The sequence below is a fragment of the Dasypus novemcinctus genome, chromosome 20 (assembly GCF_030445035.2).
Source record: "Dasypus novemcinctus isolate mDasNov1 chromosome 20, mDasNov1.1.hap2, whole genome shotgun sequence".
Taxonomy (NCBI): domain Eukaryota; kingdom Metazoa; phylum Chordata; class Mammalia; order Cingulata; family Dasypodidae; genus Dasypus; species Dasypus novemcinctus.
This window is the reverse complement of record NC_080692.1, coordinates 12755388-12780431: the sequence shown is the minus strand read 5'-3', so window position 1 is coordinate 12780431 and position 25044 is coordinate 12755388. Positions and strand designations below refer to the sequence as shown.

General features: G+C 43.7%; 1 protein-coding gene across 1 annotated transcript in view; it reads right to left on the bottom strand.

Annotated features, from left to right (window-relative positions):
- ITIH5 (inter-alpha-trypsin inhibitor heavy chain 5) overlaps window positions 1-22475 on the bottom strand; it is a 105075-nt gene extending 82600 nt beyond the window's left edge. The window contains exons 1-2 of the mRNA XM_004480071.5: window positions 22265-22475; window positions 13427-13468 (exon numbers count right to left, since the gene is read on the bottom strand). Of these exons, the coding sequence (XP_004480128.2) occupies window positions 13427-13468; window positions 22265-22381 (159 nt within the window). The 5' untranslated portion in view covers window positions 22382-22475. The remainder of the gene's footprint in view (window positions 1-13426; window positions 13469-22264) is intronic.
- Between the last annotated feature and the right edge of the window lie 2569 nt (window positions 22476-25044).

The following is a 25044-nucleotide window of genomic DNA, read 5'->3' as shown; positions in this document are numbered from 1 at the left end:
TGAGATAGTTTGTTCATCTTTCTTTATCTGAACATGTTCCAGTTATCTAAGTCACTCTCAAACTTTATGGTTTCAAATAGCAACCATCACTGCATTTTCAATCATGACTTCTGTGGCTCAGGAAATGTAGAAGGGCTTGGCTGGGAGACCTGGCCCCTCTGCTGTCAGATGGGAGCTGAAGCTGGGACAGTGGGTTGCTGAAGCAGCTCAGGGCTGGCTGGCAATTTCTCCACCGCCTCATGTTTTCAGTGCCTCTCCATGTGGTCTTTGCTCATGGGGAACTCTGGAGTACCTCACAGTATGGGCTTCCTCACCCATCAGGCAGTCAGACTGATTACATGGCAGCTAAAGGCTTCAAGAGAGGGTGTTTCCCGACAGCAAGGTGGGAGCGATAGCACTTTTTAGGACCTAACCTTGAAAGTTACATATCATCACTTCTGTCATAGTCAACTGGTGAAAACGTAACAAAAGCATACTCAATTTCAAGGGCAGAGGGCATAGACCTCTACTCAAATGGTAAAGTGGAATTATCAAAGTGCCACCATCTCTGGAAAACACAATGTCCCGCTGTATAAAATGACCTGTACAGAAAAAAAACTTCATTCATTTTTAGGTAGCTGCATAGTGTTACATTTTATGGACTTATTATATTGACTTTAACCAGTCCCCCTAATGTCCATCAGCTCTTTCATAATAGTTTCATTTCAATTATTTAATTACTGCAAAAGGTATTAAATTAATAATTTGATTTATTGTTCAATAGTTTGTTGTATAACTAACACAAATTAATAATTTAATTAATTACTGATCTTTTATTATTATTGGAAACTCCATCCAGACGCCTCTATTCTCTAATCCAACTACATCAAGGGTGGGGCAGCCCACATGGTTTTTGTGAATAAAGTTATATTGGAACTGAGCCACAAACATTTGTTAACATATTGCTTACAGCTGCTTTCGGGCTGTAATGGCAGAGTAGTTGAGTACTGAACAGTTGCAACAGAGAACATATGGCCTGCTGCAGCATATATGGCTTTGCATTTTCCCACAACCCTTGAGTTCTTTCCCATTCTAATTACAGCAGCACTTCCTATCTCAGTTACACAGCAAGCCGTAAGAAATAACTGTGAACTCGTGGCTGATAAGTAAATCTTGGAAGCTTAGACTACTCTCCCAGAAACTCTAGGAATAACCTCTTCTGTGAACTGCTTGGCCACCTTCATAGCAATAGATCCCTTACGTAATTACTATAAAGAGGTAACTCCAGCCCAGTGACTAACACTGTAAAGGTACGTTTCGTGAAGATGTGATTTCTGCCCTGCTGGGAAACATTGTGAATGTCCCATCCTGGATTATCTGTCCCGGGCACTGCATTTTTAAATCATGCTCCCCCCTCACATGCCCTCCCCATCTGCATGTAGACACATGGTATAAGAAACCCCCTTGCTTTGCAGCAAGTGTGGACGTCAAGCCTCGGTAACACCACGTTTTCCTACCCCTGCTAGGGACGGGGATTTTAGGCCATGACCAGGCTTGGACTCTCCAAGAAGAGAGGGCTCCTCAACTACTGAGCACAAGGCCCCACGTCAGCCCCCTGTGAAACACTCGCTCGCCAAGCTGGGCCTGTCCTAGTCTTTCTTTGGTCTGAGGTCTCCCTCTCAGTTTGGAGGGAAGCTGTCATTTTACACAGCTCCCTGCTGTACTCACAACAACTGGCCTAGCTGACCAAAGCGTGAGCTGGGGCGGGGAATCCTCAGGGGACAAATTCCCAGGGTGGCCTGCCACCTCCACGTGGGGAGGCGTCGCCCACTTGCTTGACTGTTGTGGGCCTCATCATGAGTGCAGGGACGCACCGAAAACGCTGATGGAAGTGGGGTGTGCGTTGCAGGAACAGAAAACTATGAAGTTTTGTAAAGACGGCAGGGCACGGCCACTATGACAGCAGATCATCTCGAGGAAGACAAAGAAACCTGCCATTTAAGGGAAGAGTTCTGTGGACTTCCACCTCTGTCTTAGTGACAGGTCTCTCTGAACAGCTAGATAAAAAGGATGAAAATATGGAAACACTGGCTGTCGGTTTTTAAAATTTAGGGGGTCATAAAAAACCCAGACCCGAGATAAGGCTATCTTGGCAAAAAAGGATTGGGATCCTAAGACCTGGAATCCCTGGAAAGAAGTAGATAGTGGTTCAGATGTGGAATCTTTAAATCTTAATGTTATATTGCCTGTGCAAAGGATGACTAAATCACAGATAAAACAACCCGTACAAGCAGAGTGCTAAACAGGGCCCCTGTCGGTGAAACCACGTTTGTAAGAGAATCTTCCGCTGGAGAGTTAACTGGGATAAGGGAAACATTCCAGCAGCAACTCCACAAACCCCTTGCCACCTGGATGTGGTGCGACTGTGGGGTAGTGGAGCAAACAGAACTGGTTTAACTGCTGGAGAACACAATGTGGGGCAAAACCTGAACGAGTACGGAAAGCGCAGAGGGCTTGCGGAAAAGGAATTTTTGTGGTCTAAGTTGGGTAAGAGCTGGTGGCTCTATCTATAAAGGTTTGCGTGTGTGTGATTCATGTACGAATTTGCCTATTTATTTAGTGTTTTTGAACCCTTACTACATGTCACTTTGATGCATGTGCCATTTCATTTAAACATCATGGTAACCTAATTCAGTATATACTTCTTTTAAGCTTTTTTTTTTAGATACATAGATCACACAAAATATTACATTAAAAAATATAAGAGGTTCCCGTATACCCCTACTCCCCACCCCACCCCCTCCTCCCACCTCCACAACCTCTTTCAACAGTGTGGCATTATCATTGCATTTGTTGAATACATTTTGGAGTACTGCTACATAGCATGGATTATAGTTTATAGGTTTACACTCTCTCCCAGTCCACTCAGTGGGTTATGGAAGGATATATAATGTCCTGCATCTGGCCCTGCAATATCATTCAGGACAACTCCAAGTCCTGAAAATGCTCTCATATCACACGGCCTTATTATCAAATAGTATATTGAGGCAAAACTAAAATTTGGTTCTTTCTCTGTTAAAGTGAGAAAAGTTCTTAAATCTGCAGTCTATTTTAGTAAAAGGTTTTATAAAGGGTTTTCCCTGAATAATCAGTATACAAAGAAGAAAACCTATCTTATCAAAATAGCTTCTTTACTTTACATTAACTTTATTTTATCCTTGGTTGTTTAAGGAAAACAAGTCTTCTCACTTTTAAAAGAACATAATGTTCAAACCTAACAACCTTTAACATTTTGCTTTCTCAGAGTCAAACCTTAAAAAGTACTTTTTTATTTCAAACTATTGCAAAAGATTTGTTCTTTCACCTTGTAAAAACAGAAGTATTAAAAAGTCAAGTTCAGGAAGAGGACTTGGCCCAGTGGTTAGGGCGTCTGTCTACCACACGGGAGGTCCGCGGTTCAAACCCCGAGCCTCCTTGACCCGTGTGCAGCTGGCCCACGTATAGTGAGTGCTGATGCGCGCAAGGAGTGCCCTGCCACACAGGGGTGTCCCCGAGTAGGGGAGCCCCACGTGCAAGGAGTGCGCCCCGTAAGGAGAGCCGCCCAACGCGAAAGAAAGTGCAGCCTGCCCAGGAATGGCGCCGCACACACAAGAGCTGACACAACAAGATGACGCAACAAAAAGAAGCAGATTCCCGTGAGGCTGACAACAACAGAAGGGGACAAAGAAAAACACACAGCAAATAGACACAGAGGACAGACAACTGAGGTGGGGGTGGGGGAAGGGGAGAGAAATAAATAATTTTTTTTTTAAAAGTTAAATTTGATATGTTATAAATTGAATGAAAAGTGTTTAGAGACTACATAAAAAATTAAAAAGGGATTTTCAAACCTTCTATTAATCAAAGTTGTACGGGTAAAATGTTCATAGAAATACTTAAAAATTGCATAAAATTCCTAAAGTTTTACCAATGTTTTCTGCATAATATTAGATAACTGTATAATGTTGTTAGTCATGGTTTTAGTTATTTTTAAGTTGTTATTTGCCACAAAACGACCTCTCTACCTGGGAATTGGGAAGCAGATGCTTTTGCTCGTATCTGCATGGTCTACCCCACTCCCGTGGGGTGGTGCATGGCTAAGGCTTTAGACATTCCTATAAAGTGGGGGTTCTTAACCTGCTTTGTTCTACTGACCCCTTTGCCAGTCAGGCGGAAACCATGGACCCATTCTCAGAATATAGCAGCAGATAGTTTTATGACACTCAGCGTCAGCATGTCTTTAAATTAAATTTTAGGATTATTCAAAATTAATTCAAGCTCACAGGCCCCCTGAAATGCCCCCTGGTTAAGAACCCCTTCCATAAAGTGTTCTGACCTGGTTCACATCATACAAAGTTGTGAGGGTCTGTTCTTGGCTCTGTCATGACATATCCATAATGCCACGCACTGCGGGGAGGGACTTCATTTAAACCAGGCCCCCGGCACCTTGCATGGTGACTCTCCATCTGACTCATTGGCCACATGAGCCACTATGGCCCCTAAGACAATGAAGGGATCTCTCACATGCCCTGACCATACTCCTGAACTAGATGGAAACACATTGCACTTCGGACTCCTGTGGCTCTGCCAGCTGGTGATGATATCTCTAGATCTACAATGGACAATGACTCCAGACTGTTTTACAGTGCAGGAAGACACACCGCACCAGGCTGGTGGGACACGGAGCCTACCTTCCTGTTACCTCAAGGCCCAATAGTGCCGCAGTATGCTGGCTGTGTGAAGGATATGCTCAGTAGAGCAATAATCATCAGAGTAACGTGGGTAGAACCTAAAGAGACACATTTGGCATCATGGCCTGCTCCCACAGAAGGACAACTTATATGGTATTGCAAACGTGGAGTTCACCCATTGGTGGTCCATGTCTTAGGATCCATGGGAGAAACCTTGACTGTCATTTTACTTACTGGAGAAGATCTCCCTCCCTGGGGACCCACTAAACACTTACTATTGTGTCCTTAGGCTAATCTTCCTGCCTCACATGAGCTCTTCCAATGTCTTTCTCAACTGGGCTGCCACCACAGCCTCTGCACACAACCAGACAGACAGTTGGGTATGCAGATATGTGTAGCTCTGATCTTTAGAATGGCCTCCCCTTATCTTTGACTAATTGGGGTAATTGGTCAATGACTGTAAATCACAGCCACCCTTCTAGGTGGCAACTCCAGAAACCACACAGTCCTAAAGTTACTCAGCTTCTGTTAAATATATCTCTTCAATTGTCAGGGAACATTCAACAAAACCTGTCCATCCCTCGGATCAGTTTGGGATGGCCCAACCTGGATGATGGCAGAGCCTGGCTTCCTAGATGCTCAAGCAGCCTTTGTTTTTTGGACAGAAACAACGCCTCTGATGAAAGAACCCGGTGTCCTATGGGATGGCGGCCATCACAGGTGTGCAGCCGAGTCACGATCGTCTGGCAGACTGAAGGGACTGGACGGCAAAATGCATCCCCATGACAGAAGCGTATATACCTCCTTCAGGAGCAGGCTGGTTGTGTGGAACACAATTTTAGCTATGTCTACCTTATAACTGGATGGGAAGATTTACAACCTAATGTATCCTTTGCCAGCAGGGAGTATATACAAAATTTACCCAGCACCCCTCTAATCCTCCCAACTCTACAAGATGGTTTTGGCCTTAAAATAAAGTGCTCTCTAGCATGGTGGGAGTGGCCGCTTAGTATTTTCCTCCCTGGTGTCGGAGCCTTAGGTACATTAACACAAGTAACTGTCCTAGCTAACTTCACTGCCCAAAGTGTTAGTGATACTAAATGTGGTATAAGCCTCTGAAATAAAGAAACACGTCAAATTTTAAAAAGCGGTATTATAAAACCATATGGCCTTAGAGATCCACACTGCTGCACAGGGGAGCCCTGGTGCTGCAATCTGCACTGCTCACTGTACTTACATGCCAGATGTTACCAATCTTGCAATCATTGACAAAAGTCTACCTAACACATGAAAACCCTAAGCTTAGTGGACTCTTTCCTCCTGGTTTACAAAACTACCTGCACATTGGAGTCACACTTCATTATTTGGCAGTCTTATTATAATAGCCATTTGCTTGTCTTGGTGCTGTGTATACCGTAGCTGAGGCCTAATGGCATAAAACTACCGTGTGTAGTTTCCGTGTGTAAACTGCTCCCAGTTCCAGGCTCAGGGCTTTATGCAGAAGAGGTGGTGGAAAGATTGTAAGAGGGAAACAGACTTTGGCCCAGTGGTTAGGGCGTCCGTCTACCATATGGGAGGTCCGCAGTTCAAGCCCCGGGCCTCCTTGACCCGTGTGGAGCTGGCCCATGCGCAGTGCTGATGCGCGCAAGGAGTGCCCTGCCACCCAGGGGTGTCCCCCGCGTAGGGGAGCCCCATGCGCAAGGAGTGCGCCCATAAGGAGAGCCGCCCAGCGCGAAGGAGGGAGCAGCCTGCCCAGGAATGGCGCCGCCCACACTTCCTGTGCCGTTGACGACAACAGAAGCGGACAAAAGAAAAAACAAGACACAGCAAAAAGACACAGAAAACAGACAATCAGGGGAGGGGAGGGGAATTAAATAAATAAAAAATAATAAATCTTTAAAAAAAAAAAAAAGAAAGAAAGATTGTAAGAGTCGTGGGATGGGGTGGACTTATAGCATATATGGCTTTACATTTTCCCACAACCCTTCCAGTTCTTTCCCCTACCAGTATCTCAGTTACACAGTAAACCTTGAGAAATAACTGTTTGTGAACTCGTGACTGATAAGTAAATCTTGGATGCTTAGACTTCTCTCCCAGAAACTCTAAGACTAGTCTGTTCTGTGAACTGCTTGGCCACCTTTATACCAAGAGATCCCTTTAATTACCGTAAGGTGTAACTCCAGCCCAGTGACAAACACTGTAAATGTATGCTTCATGACGATGTAACTTCTGCCCTGCTGGGAAACACTGTGTATGTCCCATGCTTGATTATCTGTCCCAGGCACTACATTTTCAAATCATGCTCCCCCCTCTCGTGCCCTCTCCATCTGTACATAGACACATGGTATAAGAAACCCTCTTGCTTTGTGGCAAGTGTGGACGTCAAGCCTCGGAAGCACCGTGCTCCCCTCCCACTATGGAGGACAAGGATTTTAGGCCATGACCAGGCTTGGACTCTCCAAGAGAGAGGACTCCCCACCGAGGCCCCACGTAAGCCCCCTAATAAACACTTGCTCCCCAAGCTGGACTTGCCCAAGTCTTTCTTTGGTCTGACAAATCCCTCTCAGTTTGGTGGGAAGCTGTCACTTTACATAGCTCCCTCCTGTACTCAGAAACCTGCAAAATCTAAAATATTTACTATCTGGTCCATTAAGACAGAGCTTGTCAACCTCTGCTCCACACTATTAATGCACTTAAGACATAGCTTTGTTGCTCTACATATCTTTACTGCTTGGTGTGTTTTAGGAAGAGATCACAAATGACAGAGCCCATAGACATTTTTGTTTGACTTGCACAGTTTTTAAAATTCTTCAAGTTGAAGTAACGATATTTTTTAATTGGCAAGGTTTGCATGAAAACCCCTAATTCCCACTTCTCTTCCAGCAGTTCTGGCCACAGTAATAGTAGCTATCACTTTAGGACAAACCCAGACACCCAGACTCCCATTTCTCCACAGACCCTACCAATCCCAAATGTCTCACTGACACTGAGTCTATAGCCATGTTCACTGGAAGTTTCCTTATTCCCAGCCTATTTCGCTCAAGGAGGTCTTCAGCTCTAGTAGACTAAAAATGACTTTAAATTCTTTGCTTCCTCTTCCAAGGGGAAGTTTAATTCACTTTCCCTTGAATCTGTGCCTCAGTGATTTACTTCTCCTTTTGAACTCGCTGGAAGTGATGTTGCAGGGCTTTGGGGCTAGATAAAAAGACGCTTCATAGTTTCCATCCAGGACTCTTGGTGTCCGGCAGTCCAGAACCACCACAAAGCGAATCCAGCCACCACGGGCCGCCTCATTGGAACTCCAAACCCACCATGCTGGGGGGCCAAGCACAGGCAGTAACCGCTGAGCTCAGCTCAGCCCTCCTTCCCAAGAAGCCCAGCAGGTAAGCGAAGCTGTCTCCAGGCCAACCCATCTGCCAGCTGAGAACTACTGAGTGATGTCCACCAGCATCATGCGCTGGAAGAATCACTCAGCTGAGCCCTGCCCCAATTCCTGCCCTACAAAATATCATAATCCAGTGATTTCTTAGTTTAGGGGAAGATTTGTTTGCAGCAATAGAAAACCGAGCCCGTTTTGTCGCCGTAGGTATCCGAGTTTACAATCCTAGTTCAGGGCGACTTGCACTTGCATGAGCTTTAGGCATTTTATTGCTTATTTCAGACACAATGCTATTTCTGATCTCTACATGTTTTGTTTTGTAAACTAGGCCATTGCATATTAGAAATTCCCTTGAAAGCTTTTTGGAAGAGGCTACAGTATGAATCACAAAGGCCAAGTATACAAAAAGGAGACTTTCAAGTCCAACCCCTCACTTTACTAATATAGACCTGTTGTACTTCCCAAAGCCACACAGCAGGAGGTAGTAAATCCAGGATGGGAGTCTTTGGTCTCTGACTTAGGTCTCGCCTCTTTCAGAAAAGGATGCCTGGGGCAGCCTGGTTGTCCAAGGCCTTCCACAGTGGTACTCATTAGATAACCAATAAAACAAACATCTCCAAAAGCATACTAAATGCAATTCAGGCTCTGCTTCTGATTCAAAAGTTACTCCTGAACCTCAGTTATTAGCCATTGAATAGCAAACAATCGAGACATAGAACATTAAGCTGGATCCATTCTGCAGTGTTGGTGCTTTGTAAAAATTCTTCCTATCAGTGTAATGTGCAATGCTTTTACATAAAAGTAGAGTACCAGTGGGAATAACTTTATTAAGTTTAGGGAAGCGGACTTGGCCCAGTGGTTAGGGCATCCGCCTACCACATGGGAGGTCCGCGGTTCAAACCCCGGGCCTCCTTGACCCGTGTGCAGCTGGCCCACGCGCAGTACTGATGCGCGCAAGGAGTGCCTTGCCACGCAGGGGTGTCCCCCACGTAGGGGAGCCCCACGTGCAAGGGGTGTCCCCCACGTAGGGGAGCCCCAAGTGCAAGGAGTGTGCCCCGTAAGGAGAGCCACCCAGCGCGAAAAAAAAGTGCAGCCTGCCTAGGAATGGTGCCGCACACACGGAGAGCTGACACAACAAGATGACACAGCAAAAAGAAACACAGATTCCCATGCCACTGACAACAACAGAAACGGACAAAGAAGAACACACAGCAAATAGACACAGAGAACAGACAATGGGGGGGGAGGGGGAGGAGAGAGGAAAAAAAAAATTTATTAAGTTTAGACTTTAGATAAACAGAAGGTATAGCTAGCTGCATAGCATTCCAAATAAAATTTTAGTTCCTTCAGTAGCTAGCCCTTGCCCAGTACTTTTTTTAAAAATTGCCTTCATTTGGGACACTTGAGACTACTTTTAATGTCATTTTGATTGGCTCTTATTGATGAATTATAATTTCTTTGAACTTACAGTGTGAAAACAGAAAGGCACCTGATGAAACACAAAATTCAACTATTACAGTATCTATTTTCTTTTCTTTTGCCTTTAATTAAGATTATGGCTGTGGCAGAATTTTCCACAATATTACACCAAGACTATGAGGTGCCCAAGGGACAGGCTGAGAAAAGCTTCAAGAAACTATTTTTGTTTTACTGCTCCTTTCCAGTTACTATTTTCCCATAGGAGCCCCTGCTTACACGCCAAGCCTTTGCTTCTTTTTCATAGCATTCTTGGTCAGTACTATATTAGTCTCAATTATGTACAACACTCTCTCCCTCCCAGCTACCCACCTGCTTCCCTGCTGGCTGCAGCTGTAATCAAGTGGGGGACAGGCACCATGACTTAGGGCTTAATCCTTTCTTTTTCCCCACTCAGAGGTCTCAGCACAGAGTAAACCACAAAACATATTTATGGAATTGAATCAAATTTTCTGAATCTTAAATAATTAAAGAAAAAATATATTTCCCCAGAAAAGGATGAGGTAACCAATCATCATTTGTTAAACACCAACATAGGCTAAAACTCTATGAAGGTTTGGGAAGAAATATTACAAACAGTTTCTTCTCTCTAGGCTCTTATGATCAGTTTGGGAAGAAAGTGCAAATTATAGGAAGCAATAAAGTAAGATACAGAGTACTACATATACTTAATTATGTACTGTAAGAGCTTTCAGAGTGCAGAAGAAAGAGAAAGCAGTGAGGTCTGCAAAGGCAAGGAACAATTTAAAAACCAGATGTAGAAAATGTATGTCATAAAAGAGAACAATAAGAACATTCTAATAGCACAAAAGACATGGAAATAAGAATGAGCAGAGCACATTCCAGGAACAATGAATAAGCCAGTTTAATTAGATAGAAGGGGACATTTTGAGGACTCGACAGGTAGATAAAATAGGAAATGGACAATACTAAAAGCTGAGCACAGAACTCTGGATGGAAGAGGCACATGAAAATCTGTCATGAAAGGAAGGACATAAAATGGTTGCCTCAGTTTTTCCCAGTGCACGGTTCTTGAAATTCCAACATGCTTTCCATATTCATATTTAATTAATTATCCCAGTTTGGAACATCAACTGGAAAACGAGGCAAAACACCAAATCTTCCTGTGAAAATGTTACGTGACATAACATAATTTCTTCATGGTTTTTCCCACAAAGGCTAAACAGATGGAAGGGCAGTTTGAGGTAAGGCGTGTCTTAATTAAGAGCTCAAGGGACTAAGGCTTATTACGTATGACTCACATGAGTCATTAATGCCGAACCACCTTGAGGACATCCTGAAATATTCAAGATGCTGTCCAGAAAAGTTCCGGAGGAAGGTTTGGGGAGGCATTTGCCAGAACGCAGGGTACAGTGCCTCTGCCCAGAAGATTAACTTTTTGTAGTTTTATTCTGGTCTAATAATACTTGAGTGGCCATTAGAAGAAATAATTCTGGAGGTGGTAGAGAACCTCAGAAACCCTCTAACCAGCCCCCTTGTTTTACAGAAACAGCTGAAGTTTGGCTGTCGGTGACTCTGTGTCCAAAGCTCTTCATGAAACCTAAATGCCTCTCATTTTAAGGGTAAACATTTTTCTTGTTGTAATGCCAGAGAATTTCACAAAAACGGTGTCTAAATTCAGAATAAAATCAAGCACTTCCCTGTGGACCATGAGCTGGTAGTGGTAGGAGACTTCCAGTGGCTGACATCCAAATTCTACTCAATACAGAACAGACAGAGCACCTCAATTAGTGTGACATGGCTGAAACACAAAAATGAAGAAAAGGTTTGCTGCAAAAACTTTTTTGTAGCATTGTTTGTAGGGGCCAAAAGTTGGAACAAATTGACTGCTCATCAACAGTGGAATACTTAAACAATTATTATATGCCAACAAAATAGAATATTATTCACCCATTTAAAAATGAATAGACGTATGCCATGTGAAATACTTTTGAGTGAGAATAATAAAGAATAGAAAAATTCATATAATTGAGAAGTAGTCTGTGTATTAGTTAAGAGCATGGACTCAGAAACCAGATTGTTGGAACTAAAATCCTGGTTCTACCATCTCTTGACAACTAGGTAGGCTTGGGCAAGTTATTCAATCAATTTTCTCATCTGTAAGACACCTAAAGGAATTGTCATAAGGGTAATGGAATTATAACATATAAAGTACTTAGAACAAAACCTGGCACATTGTAAGCAGTCAATAAACACTAACTGTCATTATATGATTCCATTGTTTTAAAACAATGATAAAGTTCTCAAGTATGCAAATGTATATGAAATTGCCCCATCTTCCTCTGCTGTGTTACTTTTCTCAGTAGCACTTATCTTCTCAATTACTAATATACTTTTAATTTACTTATTTACTTTGTATTGCTGTCTATCTCTGGCCTCCTTTAGAATTCAGCTCTTTAAAAGAGAAGGGTTTTGTCCGTTTTGTTTATGGAAGTATCCCTAATGCTTAGAACAATGCTGGGCAGATAGTAGGCACTCAAAACATAATTGTTGAATTAATTAATTAATTAATTAACATATATATGTACAGTTTCTCACACTTCAGCACATCTTATAAGTAGAGGCACTGACTGCCTTTGATCTGGACTATCTTTTTAAGGATGTGTGTAGAGTGAACAGCCTTGGGAGCAGAGATGGTGAATCCTTCCAGAACAAAGGGCGAGTCTGTTTAATGTCCAGTGTAATAAAGATAATGTCTCCCTCTAGGAACAAAAGCCAAGCAAACTTAAGGCTCAGTATAAAAGATTAAGCTTGTGGTTCCCCCCCTATAATGCAACCAATTGCATGTGTAGACATAACTTGGTCCTCTTTTCATGAACATATGGAAATTGGAACTCAAGGAATGGTGAAAATACTGATTCTCTGGCTACTGCTATTGTTAAATCATCCTTTGTCTCTGACCCAGGAGTCTCCTGTTTTCTGCCAAAATCTGTGAAATGGTCATAAATTCATTTATTTCTCTGGTAAGGAGTGTACAATCTTAGACCCTTTAAAATGCTTGACACATTTAGGAAGGTATATGTTTGTCTATGATTATATGAACATAGGGAAACACATGAAAGAATGAATACTGGCCAACTTTGGAGGATGGAGAGGAAAGCTGGGAGGATCAGAGGAAGAGAAAGCCAAGCCAGAAAAAAAAGTCCCAGTCCAAACCAAGATGGTAATCACGGTGACACAGTAACAATAAGAAATTTGGAATTGGCTCAAACTCTAATCAGGTACAGATCAGATATAAGGAGAGCTTGGATAAAAAGCCTCACCCCTGAGAAACTTGCTGGGTAATCCACACCCTAGAATCTGAAGGCATGTCTTCACATTTTTATATCTCACCACATATTCAGAAAGAAGGAAGAACTGAAGTAGCTTCAAATAAGCTCTTAGAATTTCTGAACATTTCCCAAGTTGAATCTGTTTGCCTCCAACAGGTATTGAGAGACTGGCCCAACTTTCATCTCACCAAGCCTTAATCTACAAACAAATTCTTTGGTTCCTTTAGTTGTTTACTTCACAACAAAGCCTTTATTTCCTGTGTAGGAATGCCATAAAAAAAGTAAAGGTCATATTTAGCTGTTGCTTCTCAAAAAAAAAAAAAAGAAAGCGTGTGAAACTCTATTTAGTGGAGCATTTTAAATATTTTGCCCTTACAGTCCTACAGAAATAATCAGTTCTCTTTCTAGAAGGAAAAGTCTATTTGAATAAAGCCTTCTAAAAGAATTAGCTACCCTGTTTGGTGCTTGAATTCTTTTAAAAGCAAGTTTTGGAGGAGCTGGAAACACAGTTCAAGAGAAACAGGGACGTGAGGTCATCAGCTTTTGAGGTGTGCCAGGAATATACGTACCAGCCTCGGCAACCTGAGATGCCTGGGGACCCTGTGTCCAACCTATAAAAAGAGAAGAAGGTCAGTGAGGTCATCAGGAAGTGAGTTGTAAGAGGGGTTAAAGTCTATTCAAGTTCGCAAAAAGGACCATCCATCCTGAAAAGTAGTTTCGACCATTTATCAGGCAGTCTCCAGGCCAGAATTAGAATACATCCAGTTCAGAGCTGGTTGACCGCTTAGCCCAGGATGTCATACTACCTTGTCACCTGAGTATGCTTAATCAGTGAGAAGAGTATGCGTGAGATGACAAGAACAAAGAGATAATCAAAATATCTGTATTCTGTTTTGTTTTATTTTTGGCTTGAAATGACCCTCTTTGCTATTGTGTCTATTACAATGAGTAAAAGTTTCAGCCTCACTTTGACCAGCTCAATCACTCAACTTTAGACTCCGGGAAACTTTTGAAGCAAAACTGAACTAACCTTGAATTTTCTCACCGTGTCTTTTCTGGATGACTTGTTCCACTTCCCCACACGTAGAGGATGGGTATGGGAAGATGATAAGTCTTTCTGAAAATTCCATTAATAATTAACCAGCCCCTCTGGACTAATTTAAAAGCCTTAGTTGGTTGTTGAGCATTACTCATGGCAAATCACTGTTTAAATAATAGGAATGTAAATTGCTATTCTGTAATAAATCATCTTTATAAGAGGGCAATTTGACACTATATATTTAAAATATTTGAAAAATATGTCTAGACTTTCTGCAAATCTTTTTCAATCATCTTTATGAAGTATAGTTTACATACCATAAAAGTCACCTATTGAAAGTATGTAATTCAATGATTTTTAGTATATTTACAGTTGTATAACTATCACCATAATCAATATTAGAAATTTTCATCTTTCCAAAAAGAAATCCTGCACCCCTCAGCCAACAGCACCAATTCTCCCATACCCCCCAGCTCCAGGCAACTTTTAATTTACTTCCTATTTCTATAGATTTTCCTTTTCTGGATATTTCATATAAATGAAATCATATATGTGGCCTTTTGTGACTGGCTTAATGTTTTAGCATAAGGTGTTCAAGGTCCATTCATGGTGTGGCATGTATCAATTCTTTTCCTTTTAATGGCTAAATAATATTCCATTGCATGGATATACCACATTGTGTTCATCCTTTCACCAGATGAAGGACATCATGTGGGTTGTTTCCACTTTCTGGCTATTATGAGGAATGCTATAAACATTCATGTGCAAGTTTTTGTGTGGACAAATGCTTTCAACTCTCTTGGATTTATACCTAGGAGATGAATTACTGGGTCATGTGGTAAAGTTAACTTAAACTTTTTAAGAAACTGCCAGTTTTCCAAAGTGGCTATACCATTTACTTTCCCACCAGTATCCATATCTTTTCATTTAGAAATTCAACTTACAGAAAGGTATTCTAAGGTTAAAAAAAAAAAAAAAAGAATGTAAAGAATGTACAAGAAAATTTCTTGCAACATTTAAAACAGTTGTCAATATTTGTAAAAAGTCTAAAATATCCTTTAAAAGGGGATTTGGTTAAATACATAATGATGTATTAGTCAATTATAATAGAATCTAGCTATTGAAATTGCTGATGTGGATCTATATTTACTGACATCCATAAGTTGTTCATTTTACAGGACTTAACTGCTGTTCACTGCTTAACTGCTAGATATTTTTCTAGCTCTCCACCAGAAAGATTGAACTTGCCCCTCTATGGGGAGATGGAACCATGTGACAATTTCTGGTCAATGATTTTTAATGTAAGCAACATCTGTCACTTCTAGAACATGATATTTAATTTCAGATGTGAGGTCCACCAGAACTCCCTTTTCTCTCTGGAACAGTAATCACAGCATTTGAGATGGTAGCTACTCCATCAGCCCAAATTTCAAGTGGCCACAATACACATAGTTGTAAAGGGAAGATGGACACGTTGCATAGGGAAGAAATAAAGCATAAATCTATGTTACTTAAGATATTGAGATTTGCAGCTTATTTGTTATCACAATATAAGCCAGCCTATCCTGACTGATATATTCATGACATATTTCTACATAATTAAATTATGTAGTAAAACAGTATATCTGACATGAGTTTGTTTTTGTAAGTGTGTTAGTGTGTATAGAATGCACATTAAAATGTTAATGGCTATTACCTTTAGGTGGTGGAATTCTTCTTTAAACTTTTCTGTATTACCTCAGATCTTAACAAATTAGTATGCGCTACTTCCAAAACAGAGAAAACAAAAAAGATAGTTCCATTTTGAAAACTAAAAGTAAAACAGAAATTGTTTTAACCTTCATCTTCCACCTGATCCCTACCCCTCGAGAGGTATATAGGTTACCGTTATAATCCACTTTAGAGTCTCCTCTTCTATAGAACATGGAACAGAAAGAAAAAGAAAGTATACAATTTAGGCTATCATCCACCCTGACTCCCCAGAATGACTGCTTTCTAATTCCTAAAATGAGGTGTGATGTATGAGGAATTGTCAGAAGGAGAGTTATAACTAGCATCTTGACAAATTCTTTACCAAATTCTGCAGGTTCACCTCAAGCCCCTCCCTCCCTAAAATTGTGGAATAGGCTGGGGACCGTGTAAAATAACCTCGATCAGAAGGAAAGCCTGACCCCTCTCAGGCATCATGTTTTCTGATTGAGCTAAAGTATTTTCTTTGAAGTTTTCTCCTTCTTAAAAAAAAAAAAAAATCCAAGAAAATAAACAAGTCTTCAGGAGAACAAAAGAAGGGTTTTCATTTTTGAGATGTTTATCTGAATGTCTCAGATCGTTATGGCTGTTCTCCAGTCCAAGTCTAAACTCAGACTGAACCAGCTTCAAAGCTTCCTGGTACGTACAGATTCCTGGTGCCAGCTAAGATTGGAAGTGGAAATGACCAATGTCATCACCATTGTTTTTAGTTAGGAATCTCTAATCCTTTTAATGGTTTGAGTGTCTTCCCATTGCCTTATAAGAAAGTGTGGATGTGACTTTGGGGGCAGATAAAGAACTGACTTCTACCCTAATGGTAAAAGGACTACAATAAATAATCATCTTAGAGCTTCTACTCACTTTCATTGACTTATGAGATGGCTCAAATAGGGTTCTCTTGTGCTCCTGAACTGAGCCTATATCTCCCACACCAGAAGATGCTCAGAACATGGTATTTATTAACAAATAAGAGCCACAATCCCTGGCATCAGGACCTTATCATCTAACTTAAAGAAACATATAAAATCATAATAGACAAGCTGATGTTCATAAGTTTCAAAGGAAATGGAAAAAAGTTCACTCATTTCCCAAGTGACCATAAAAAGGTCATGTAGGATGTTTGTGGGCATGGGATGAAAGGGAAGGAAAATGTAAAGAGAACCTGGTTGCATAAGAGAACTATGCTGAAGAAAGCACCGACTTTGTAGATCTGCCCCTTCCCCTCCAACTATATAGACCAAGCATGACCCAGGACCAGGATGTAGAAAGTTGGGCAAATGTTTCCTTTGCACAAAGAATGCAGCTAGAATACTATGAGAACTATGGAGTTTGGACTGTCCCATTTACCCCATCGTCAATTAGTCCAACTACAGGTTAAAAAAAAAAAATAGCAGGAGCTGCTTAAATGTTTAAAATTTGAATAATAAGGATTCTATTTTTCCTCTGGATCTATCACAGTATTTGATCATTTCATTAAGAGAAAAGAAATATCCTTAAAGCATTCCAGGGAAGCGGACATGGCTCAACTGATTGGGTGTCCATCTACCATATGGGAGGTCCAGGGTTCGAACCCACAGCCTCCTGGCTCGTGTGGTGAGCTGGCCCACACACAGTGCTGCCACACACAAAGAGTGATGTGCCACGCAGGGGTGTCCTCCACATAGTGGAGCTCCACGCACAAGGAGTGCGCCCCACATTGAGCTGTCCCATGTGAAAAAGTGCAGCCTGCCCAGGAGTGGCACCACACACACAGAGAACAGATGCAGCAAGATGACGCAACAAAAAAAGACACAGATTTCTGATGCCACCGAGAATGCAAGAGGACACAGAATAACACACAGCGCAAACAATGGGGGGGGGGTAAATAAAATAACTCTTTAATAAATAAATAAATAAAGCATTCCAAAAGTCCCCCGATGGAAAAGACAGTGGGAGGGGATCAGAGGAGCAAAACCTAACTGTACCCATGGAGAAAGATACTCTGAATGCACAAATCAGATCACTTCCTTTGGGAAAGGAGGCTTCAGTGACTCAGGATAACCAAAAGAGAGACGGAAAGTGAGGCTCGTAGCCTCTGCTCTTCCTTTTAAGCTCTGTCACTGGGTCTGTGACTCCGGGTCCCATAACAGATTTAAGAGATTCTGCATCCAGGCTGATCATAGTCAAACACCTTCAACCGAATGGAATCGTGAGCTCCTAGAAGGATGTGCACCAAGAATTTATCAGCATCTCAGGGAGGTCTGAAATCCTGAAACCAAGACCGAGTCAGTTACCTCACAGCTCTGCTCTAGGACCTGCAATCGTCAAGGGCTAGAGGTTGGACAGCACTGGAGATGCCATCCATCATCGGGGCTAAGAAACCGTTAGCCTGGGAGTATTCGCATTTGGGTACCTCCATATCAACCTCACAAAACTCATTTCCTTTGGAGTATTGTGGCTGCAGGTTATTCAGCTATTAACTATTCACAGTTTGGGGTACCCATAACTACACTAATAGCTGAAAAGTATTCATATCTGAGCTAAAATGTCAATTTCCAGGCAAATTAAAAAAAAAAAAGCAACTAGCCTTAGGCAAGTTAACCTGCCTCTTTTTTTCACTGGTAAAATCTAAGGATGGGAAGCAGAAGTAGCTCAGTGGTTGAGCACCTACTTCCCATGTACAAGGTCCTGGGTTCAATTCCCCATACCTTCCTTTTTTTAAAAAAAAAAAAAAAAAGGAGGCACACCTTGCTCATGGGAAAATAACAAGGTAGTCTGGGATCCAGAACAAAAGCACTGGTCTCCATCTCAGTGTCAACTCTTCCTAAATATACCATGCTACTCCTTGGATACAGAAACCTTGCTGGGATTCCCAACTGGAACTGTGACAGCTCATTAGGCAAGATTTATGTGCTTGAGCATTCAAGACTTTGGGGGAAATGCTAGTTAGGATCGTGAAATCACATTCCGCTCATCACTGCCTTCTCAGGAGTCCACCTTTCCTTTCCCCCAAGAAACTCGATATGGCTGGTTTGGGAGGGAGCCCATCTCTGGAACCTCTCCCACAGTGTACTCCTTCCCCATTCGGCTTTACAATTCCATTTCAACAATCATATCCATGTACATAAGGGAGACAGCATTGAGTGACCTGGAGCTCACACCATCTTTTACTGACTATTTTTGGAAGAGTGAAAACACAGTTGTCTTGATCTTTGCGTTTGGTTTTATTTTCAAATGCAAAGGCTGAGTTCTGAGTGAGAAGTTATGAGAAATTAAAAATCCAGCAATTCTCCATTCAGGGAATTGAATCCCTAATTCAGGGAATGAGAAACGGATCAGTGCAATCAATGTTGGAACGACGACAAATATGGATTGAGCGCTTTCTTTGTGCCAGGAGCTGTGCTACAAATAAAAGTCGCACTGGAACAACTTAAACTGAGTGGTGACTGCGGAAGTGGCTTGCTGTTTGGAGGATGGTTTGGCCAGAGCTTGACCTTCAGCATACCTGGGCGCTAGTCTAGCCGCTGTGTATCAGGCTGGGGCACACCCTCGACCTGGGTGGACTGTCATGTTCTCACTGGTAAAATAAAGTGAGTACACAGATACCAATCTGGCAGTGGTAGTTAAAAGTTTAAATAGGTTGTACCTAAAGAATGAAAACAACTAACATTACCTGAGGGCTTACTAGGTACCTAGGTACAAGGGTTTTGCCTGAATAAAGTCACCGACTCCTCACGACAACCACAAGAGTAGACGTGGCTTGACTTGAAGCCAATAAAAGATAAGCTTTGGGGCCTCTCTCCTGTACAGGTCCCCAACAGCGTGTGTGTTTGAGGACTTTGTCAGCTTGTTAGCGTTTGTAATTTGTGGTGATTTAGTAATCACTCCAAATGAATGCCTACCTTAGCTTAATTTTGTATTCCTAATTTTCTTTTTCTTAAAAGAGGGCCCTCCAAATTATGTAAGCATTAATCCCCTCCAAAAACCGAGATCCCCCCATGCCCATGAGGTAGAAACTGTTAACAACTCTATTTTGCAGATGATGAAACTGAGACCCAGAAAGGTTAAGTTACTGGCCCAAGAACACTCAGTAAATGGTGGGTCCCAGATTTGAACCCAAGCAGTCTGGCTCCACTTGAAGTCCTCTTAACCGTGTCACCTCGTATTTTTTTCACATAAAGCACCTACATGATAGATGCTCAAAAATTGGTGGCTATTATTTTGTAAATTAAAAGCATCTGTCATAATAACCAGGACATAATTCGACCCTTATTTAAGAAAACCCTAGGAATTAGAAATTTACAAAAATGATTAATCTGTAGCAGACCAATTTCCTGAAAGAGTCTCTTAAAGTAGTATTATCCAAAATGTGGTCCATGTATCACCTGCATCTCAGTCATCTGGTCCCCACCCAAACCTAATGGATTGAAATCACTGGTAGTGGGATTCTGGAATCTGAATATTTAATAAGCTCCCCAAGTGACTTTTTCCATACCAGAGTTTGAAAACCTTTGCTTTCAGGAGTCCCTCCACTATGAGTATAATTTGGATGGGGGGGGGGAGGGCAGTGTGGAGGAAGGAACTTGAATCTAAGTTGTCATCAGTAACTGTTTGCATTTAAAGGTAAGTGACAAATGAGATATCTCTGGAAAAGCAATGCAAGGTAATCATCATATATAAAAACAAAGTTTGCATATTACAGTTTTGAAGATCAAAATTATTGAGAATGCAGCACTAATTGCGTTGCCAGGCACTGCCCTAAACTTTAAGTCTATTAGTTCTTTCAGTCTTCATAATCCTTTTAACTAAGTAATCTCTTCACCCTCATTCAGAGCTGGTGAAAGAGAGGCTCACAGAGGTCAAGTAACTCGCCAGTAAGCCAGTGTTTAAACCCAGGGAATATAGTTTTGGAGCTCATGCTTACGTTTTACATCGCATAAAACTTAAAAAAAAAGGTATAACAGTGAAACTGCAGATTTTCGTAGAACTTTATATTTTGGAGTTTGGGGATTGTGGCTTTTTTCTGACGCAGTCATTTTCACGATGAACAGATATCGCCACCAGCTGAAGTCAGCAGCAAATCACCAAACTGGGCCAAATCCTTGTCATTCTATGCGGGAAACCTTGGGAGGGTGTGAAATCTCCTGGACTTGCAGAGTCTTTGTTTCAGGCCTTCCCACACTCTCCTCGGTCCCTGCCCCTCCCCCACCGCAAGTGTCAAGCTCTTTCCCCCAAATTCCTTCCCTCAGCACTTCAGCTGCACAAGCCTAACAGCAAGAGCTAACATTAAGTGCCCACTCTTGCTCGGTGCTTGGGCGTATGGACTCATTCGATCCTCGCAACCCCATCACTTTCCACACCTGGCAGAGGAGGAAATTCAGGCACCAGGTGAGCTGCCCAGAGCCACGGAGCTGCAAAGTGACAGAACCAGGAATCAAACCCAGGCAACCTGGCATCGAGCCCATGCCCTCAACCACTTCCTAAAACACCTGCCACTTATTGAGTGCTCACTGTATACCAGTCCTTCACGCCTAGATGGAATGCACAGAGCTCAGAATCCAGTGACCCAGCCTTTCTCTCCCATCCAAAGCCTGCCCTTTTCCCACTCCAGTTCCTGGAATTGTTATTGCAGAATAAAACCCGAAAACCCTAGGAGAGCATTACCCTTACTCCCATTTTTCAGAAAAGCACACTCTTAAGGCAGAATCAGCACAACAATCCCCGTCCAGGTGGAGCCTGCCTTCCAGAGCTACTGCTGGGAACCAGGCGCTGGCAAAGCAGAGAAAACCAGCGTCTACCCAGACACCTCCCTGCCGCCCTGCGAGAACCTGCTTAAAGGCAAATAGTGTAAACAGAGGTGAAATGCCTACACAGCACCAGGAGGTGTAGACGCCCACCCTCTAGGAGCGACAGAGCCACTTCTCTGCATAAGACCTCACAGTTCTATCCGTATAGACCCACTTGACGGTTTGCAAAGCCCTTTCCTGCTCATGGAGATGTCACACCTGCAGGCGCCCTTCACCTCGAAGGTGAAGGCCTTTCACACACAAACTCCGGCACACAAGGGGGTCCGAGGCCGCCCGGTGGCCCGTCCTGGTCCCACTGTCAGCCCATTCCTAACGATCCAGTGGAAAAGCGCTGTCCCCCGGCTTTCCGATGGGAAGAGCGGCGGGTCACCGGGGGTCGGCTCTTTTTCCCAGCCGGTCCCCTGTCCCTGGATGGCGCGGGAAGGGCAGTAGCAACACACTGCCCACGTCCGCGCCGCTAAGATTCTAAGACCCTGCAATTCACCTGGGGCTCAGGGGGAGGAATCAATGACCAGCCAACAAAAACCCCGGCAGAAAGCAGCGCGGATGACGGCAGCCAGGAAGAACGTCGGATTCTGCGGGACTTTTAAGTCCCCGACCCAATTCTGCAAGACGCTTCAGGCGGAGGGCGGGCACCGGGGACATTTCAGACCCTCGCGCCCACCCAGGCCAGAGGGGGGGACTCGACGGAGCAGGAGGCGGCGGGGAAGGACGAGAGAGGAGCCGGGTGACGTCCTCCGCGCTCGCGTTAAGGCAGGGTCACGCGGGGGCCTCCCCGGGCCGCGCAGCCCGCGCCCGGCGCCCCTCCCCGGCTCCCCGAGTTCTGGACTCACTCGCTCCAAGGGGTCCCGGCGGCTCCGCGCCTCGGGCAGCTCCGAGCCGGATGCCAGGCGCTCCTGCCCCCCGGCGCAGAGGGGCAGCCCCAAGCACAGCGCCAGCAGCAGGAGCATGGCGAGGGCGCGCGACCAGAGCCACGGCGACACGCGGGGAGCGCAGCGCGGCGGCGCGGGGGCTCGGGCTGCGCCCCGGCGCCGCCTCCCCGCGCGCCCCGCCCCGGGGCTCCCCGCCCCGGCCCCCGCTCCGCCCCGCCCCGCGCGGAACCCGGGGCGGCTCGGCGCCCGCGGCGCCCCGCACCTGCTGCTCCGCGCCCTGCCCGCCGCGGGGACCCGCGCGCCTAGCGCGTGCGCCAGCTCGGACCCCGCCGTCCCCGCCTGCTCCGCTGCCTTCCCCATCCCGCGCCGCGGGGGGCTTTGTTAAACTCGGCGCCCACCTGCCACCCCACCCCTTTCCCCTTCTTCCTCTCCCGCCGGGGGCTAAACGCTTCTCCAAAGACTCTTAATTCCTGTCGCCGAGGACACAGCCCTGGACCCCGGTGCTCTGGAGACAGGCTCGCTCCGCGCACTCACCCGCTGGCCCTAAATCCAACGGAAAGTCGAGAAAGGAGCGCTCTGTGCTCAGCGGATCCCCCTCGGATGCTTAAAACCCAGATTTAGGGACGCTCCTTAGCACTCGAATGCGGCCGAGTTCGGGCAGTGCTGTCCCATCTCGCTGGTCAGGCACGTGGGCAGGGAAGAGAGGAAGGTGGAATTGGCCCTTGGGATTTGTACGTCTGAATTTTTGGTTATTAATCATGAACATGAATGTCACTGTGTTTATCTTGGTTACGAACTATTGGGACTATTTGTGTCCTGATGAAGGAAGAATTGTTACCTACCAGCAGTCCACACGGTGACTTTTTTTTTTTTTCACACCGTGACCTTTTATAGACTGAGAGCTGTCTTTTTATCTGATAGCTGAAGCCCCTTCTTCATTTGATGTTCCAAAAGATAATCACGTTACAGACGTCTGTGTGTGTGGCTCCGTAGTAACAATTCCGTCCAAACTGATATGCTGGATAATGGTGAGAGGCTGAGAGCAACCTCAAGAACAAGGAAATAATTAAATCCGGCAATGGGACAAACATCTCTTGGAATATTGTGCAGCCTTTGAATAAAAGTCGCCAAGTCTATAGAGGCATGAAAAATGCTTATAATGTATTCTAAGAGGGAAAATATCAAGCTAAGTCCCAGCAGTAGGAGCGTAACTAAGTAAAATACTTCTTCAGGGGCTTTAGAATTAAAAGAAATACATGGAAAATGAAAGCAGTTAGTTTGTGGTATCTCGAAATATTTTATTTACTCTTGTTGAAATACTGTTTGTTCAACAAAAAGTCATTAGGAGAGGGAAAGAAGAACAAACCAACATGTTGCTACTGTACAATAAATGGAAGGAAAATTACTGTCATTAACATTTAATCATTTAATAGTCTAACCATTGACTAATTAGAAAGCATGCAACCAATCAGAGTTAACAGCTGCTGGTCCCGCAAGGTTCTTTTACAGAACACAAACACTGTAAAAGAGCGCTTTGCAGTAACTGAGTGGATTTTTCTTTTTAATTCTTTAACATCATTAACCGTGACTTCAAAATAAGTCCCATGCCACTGGCAGATTTAGAAACCTGGCAGCAGGCAAATCGCAGGCACACACCAGCCTCATTTTTAACTGAGGAGAATCCCAAATCTTCTGGAATCAGGGTGTGACTATTTTCCTCCTGAGAGAAAAATAACTACTTGTGGACTAAAAGTTGAATTGGACAAAGCCAGATTATTTGATGCAGACAGCAAAAGCAACAATTGTTTCAATCCTCCAACAGAATGGGGACTGCATCTTGATACTCCTTTTCCACAGTCCACCTTTTTCCCAGTGCTGGGAGGGCCCATCTTAACTCTTCTTTTGGCCTTCTATCTGCTCTTTGATTGTGGTTTCTGCAGAGGTCTGACATTAAGAAGACGAGTTTTCTTTCTGGGTGGGGGTGGTAATGCATTGCCATGTTTGTTTAAGGTGAGTGTCTCTAATTGAATTAGCAGTTCCCTGCTGATAGGCTTTTCCATGCCAGCAAGCACTGTGCTATATATATAGATGGCACTCAATGAGCATTCGATGAATTAAATTAGGAGACGGGAGGAGGCATGTGGGTGCGGAACACAGGCTGGCTGTGCTGAGATCCGAACCTGACCACTGACCAGTTACGTGATCTGGGTGAGTCTCTGCAATCGTCCATGATTCTGTGTGACATCTGAGCATTTATATGGATGAACAGGGATAGTCTTTAAAAATTAGGAAGGTGGAATAAAAATCAGACGCAGCAAAAGGTTCCCCAAACTGTATACAGGCATAGGGAATGATTTATATTGGCCTTATAAGTAAGGCCAAAAAAGTTAACCATTTCCCACCCCCCAACAGTGCGCACGTTTGATTAAGGGGTAAGGCATCCCCATACATTTGTCCTTCAAGCCTAAATTTCTCATTTTACCTGCATCAGGAGCTGATTTTCCAGTTTAAGAGTAACGACCTCATAAAATCTCAAAGCTAGAAAAAATGCCAAAGGACATCTAGTCCGATACTGATTTTTCCAATGAGACACCTCAGCAGGCAAATGGCTTGTGCAGGATCATGCACCAGTTAGTGACAACTCTCAGGCAAGGACCCAGATGCTCTCTGGCGGAAGCTGGGTTTCAGTGTGCCAGGGTGACCACAAGCTGTTCCTCCTGTGTCAGCAAAGTAGCTCTGTC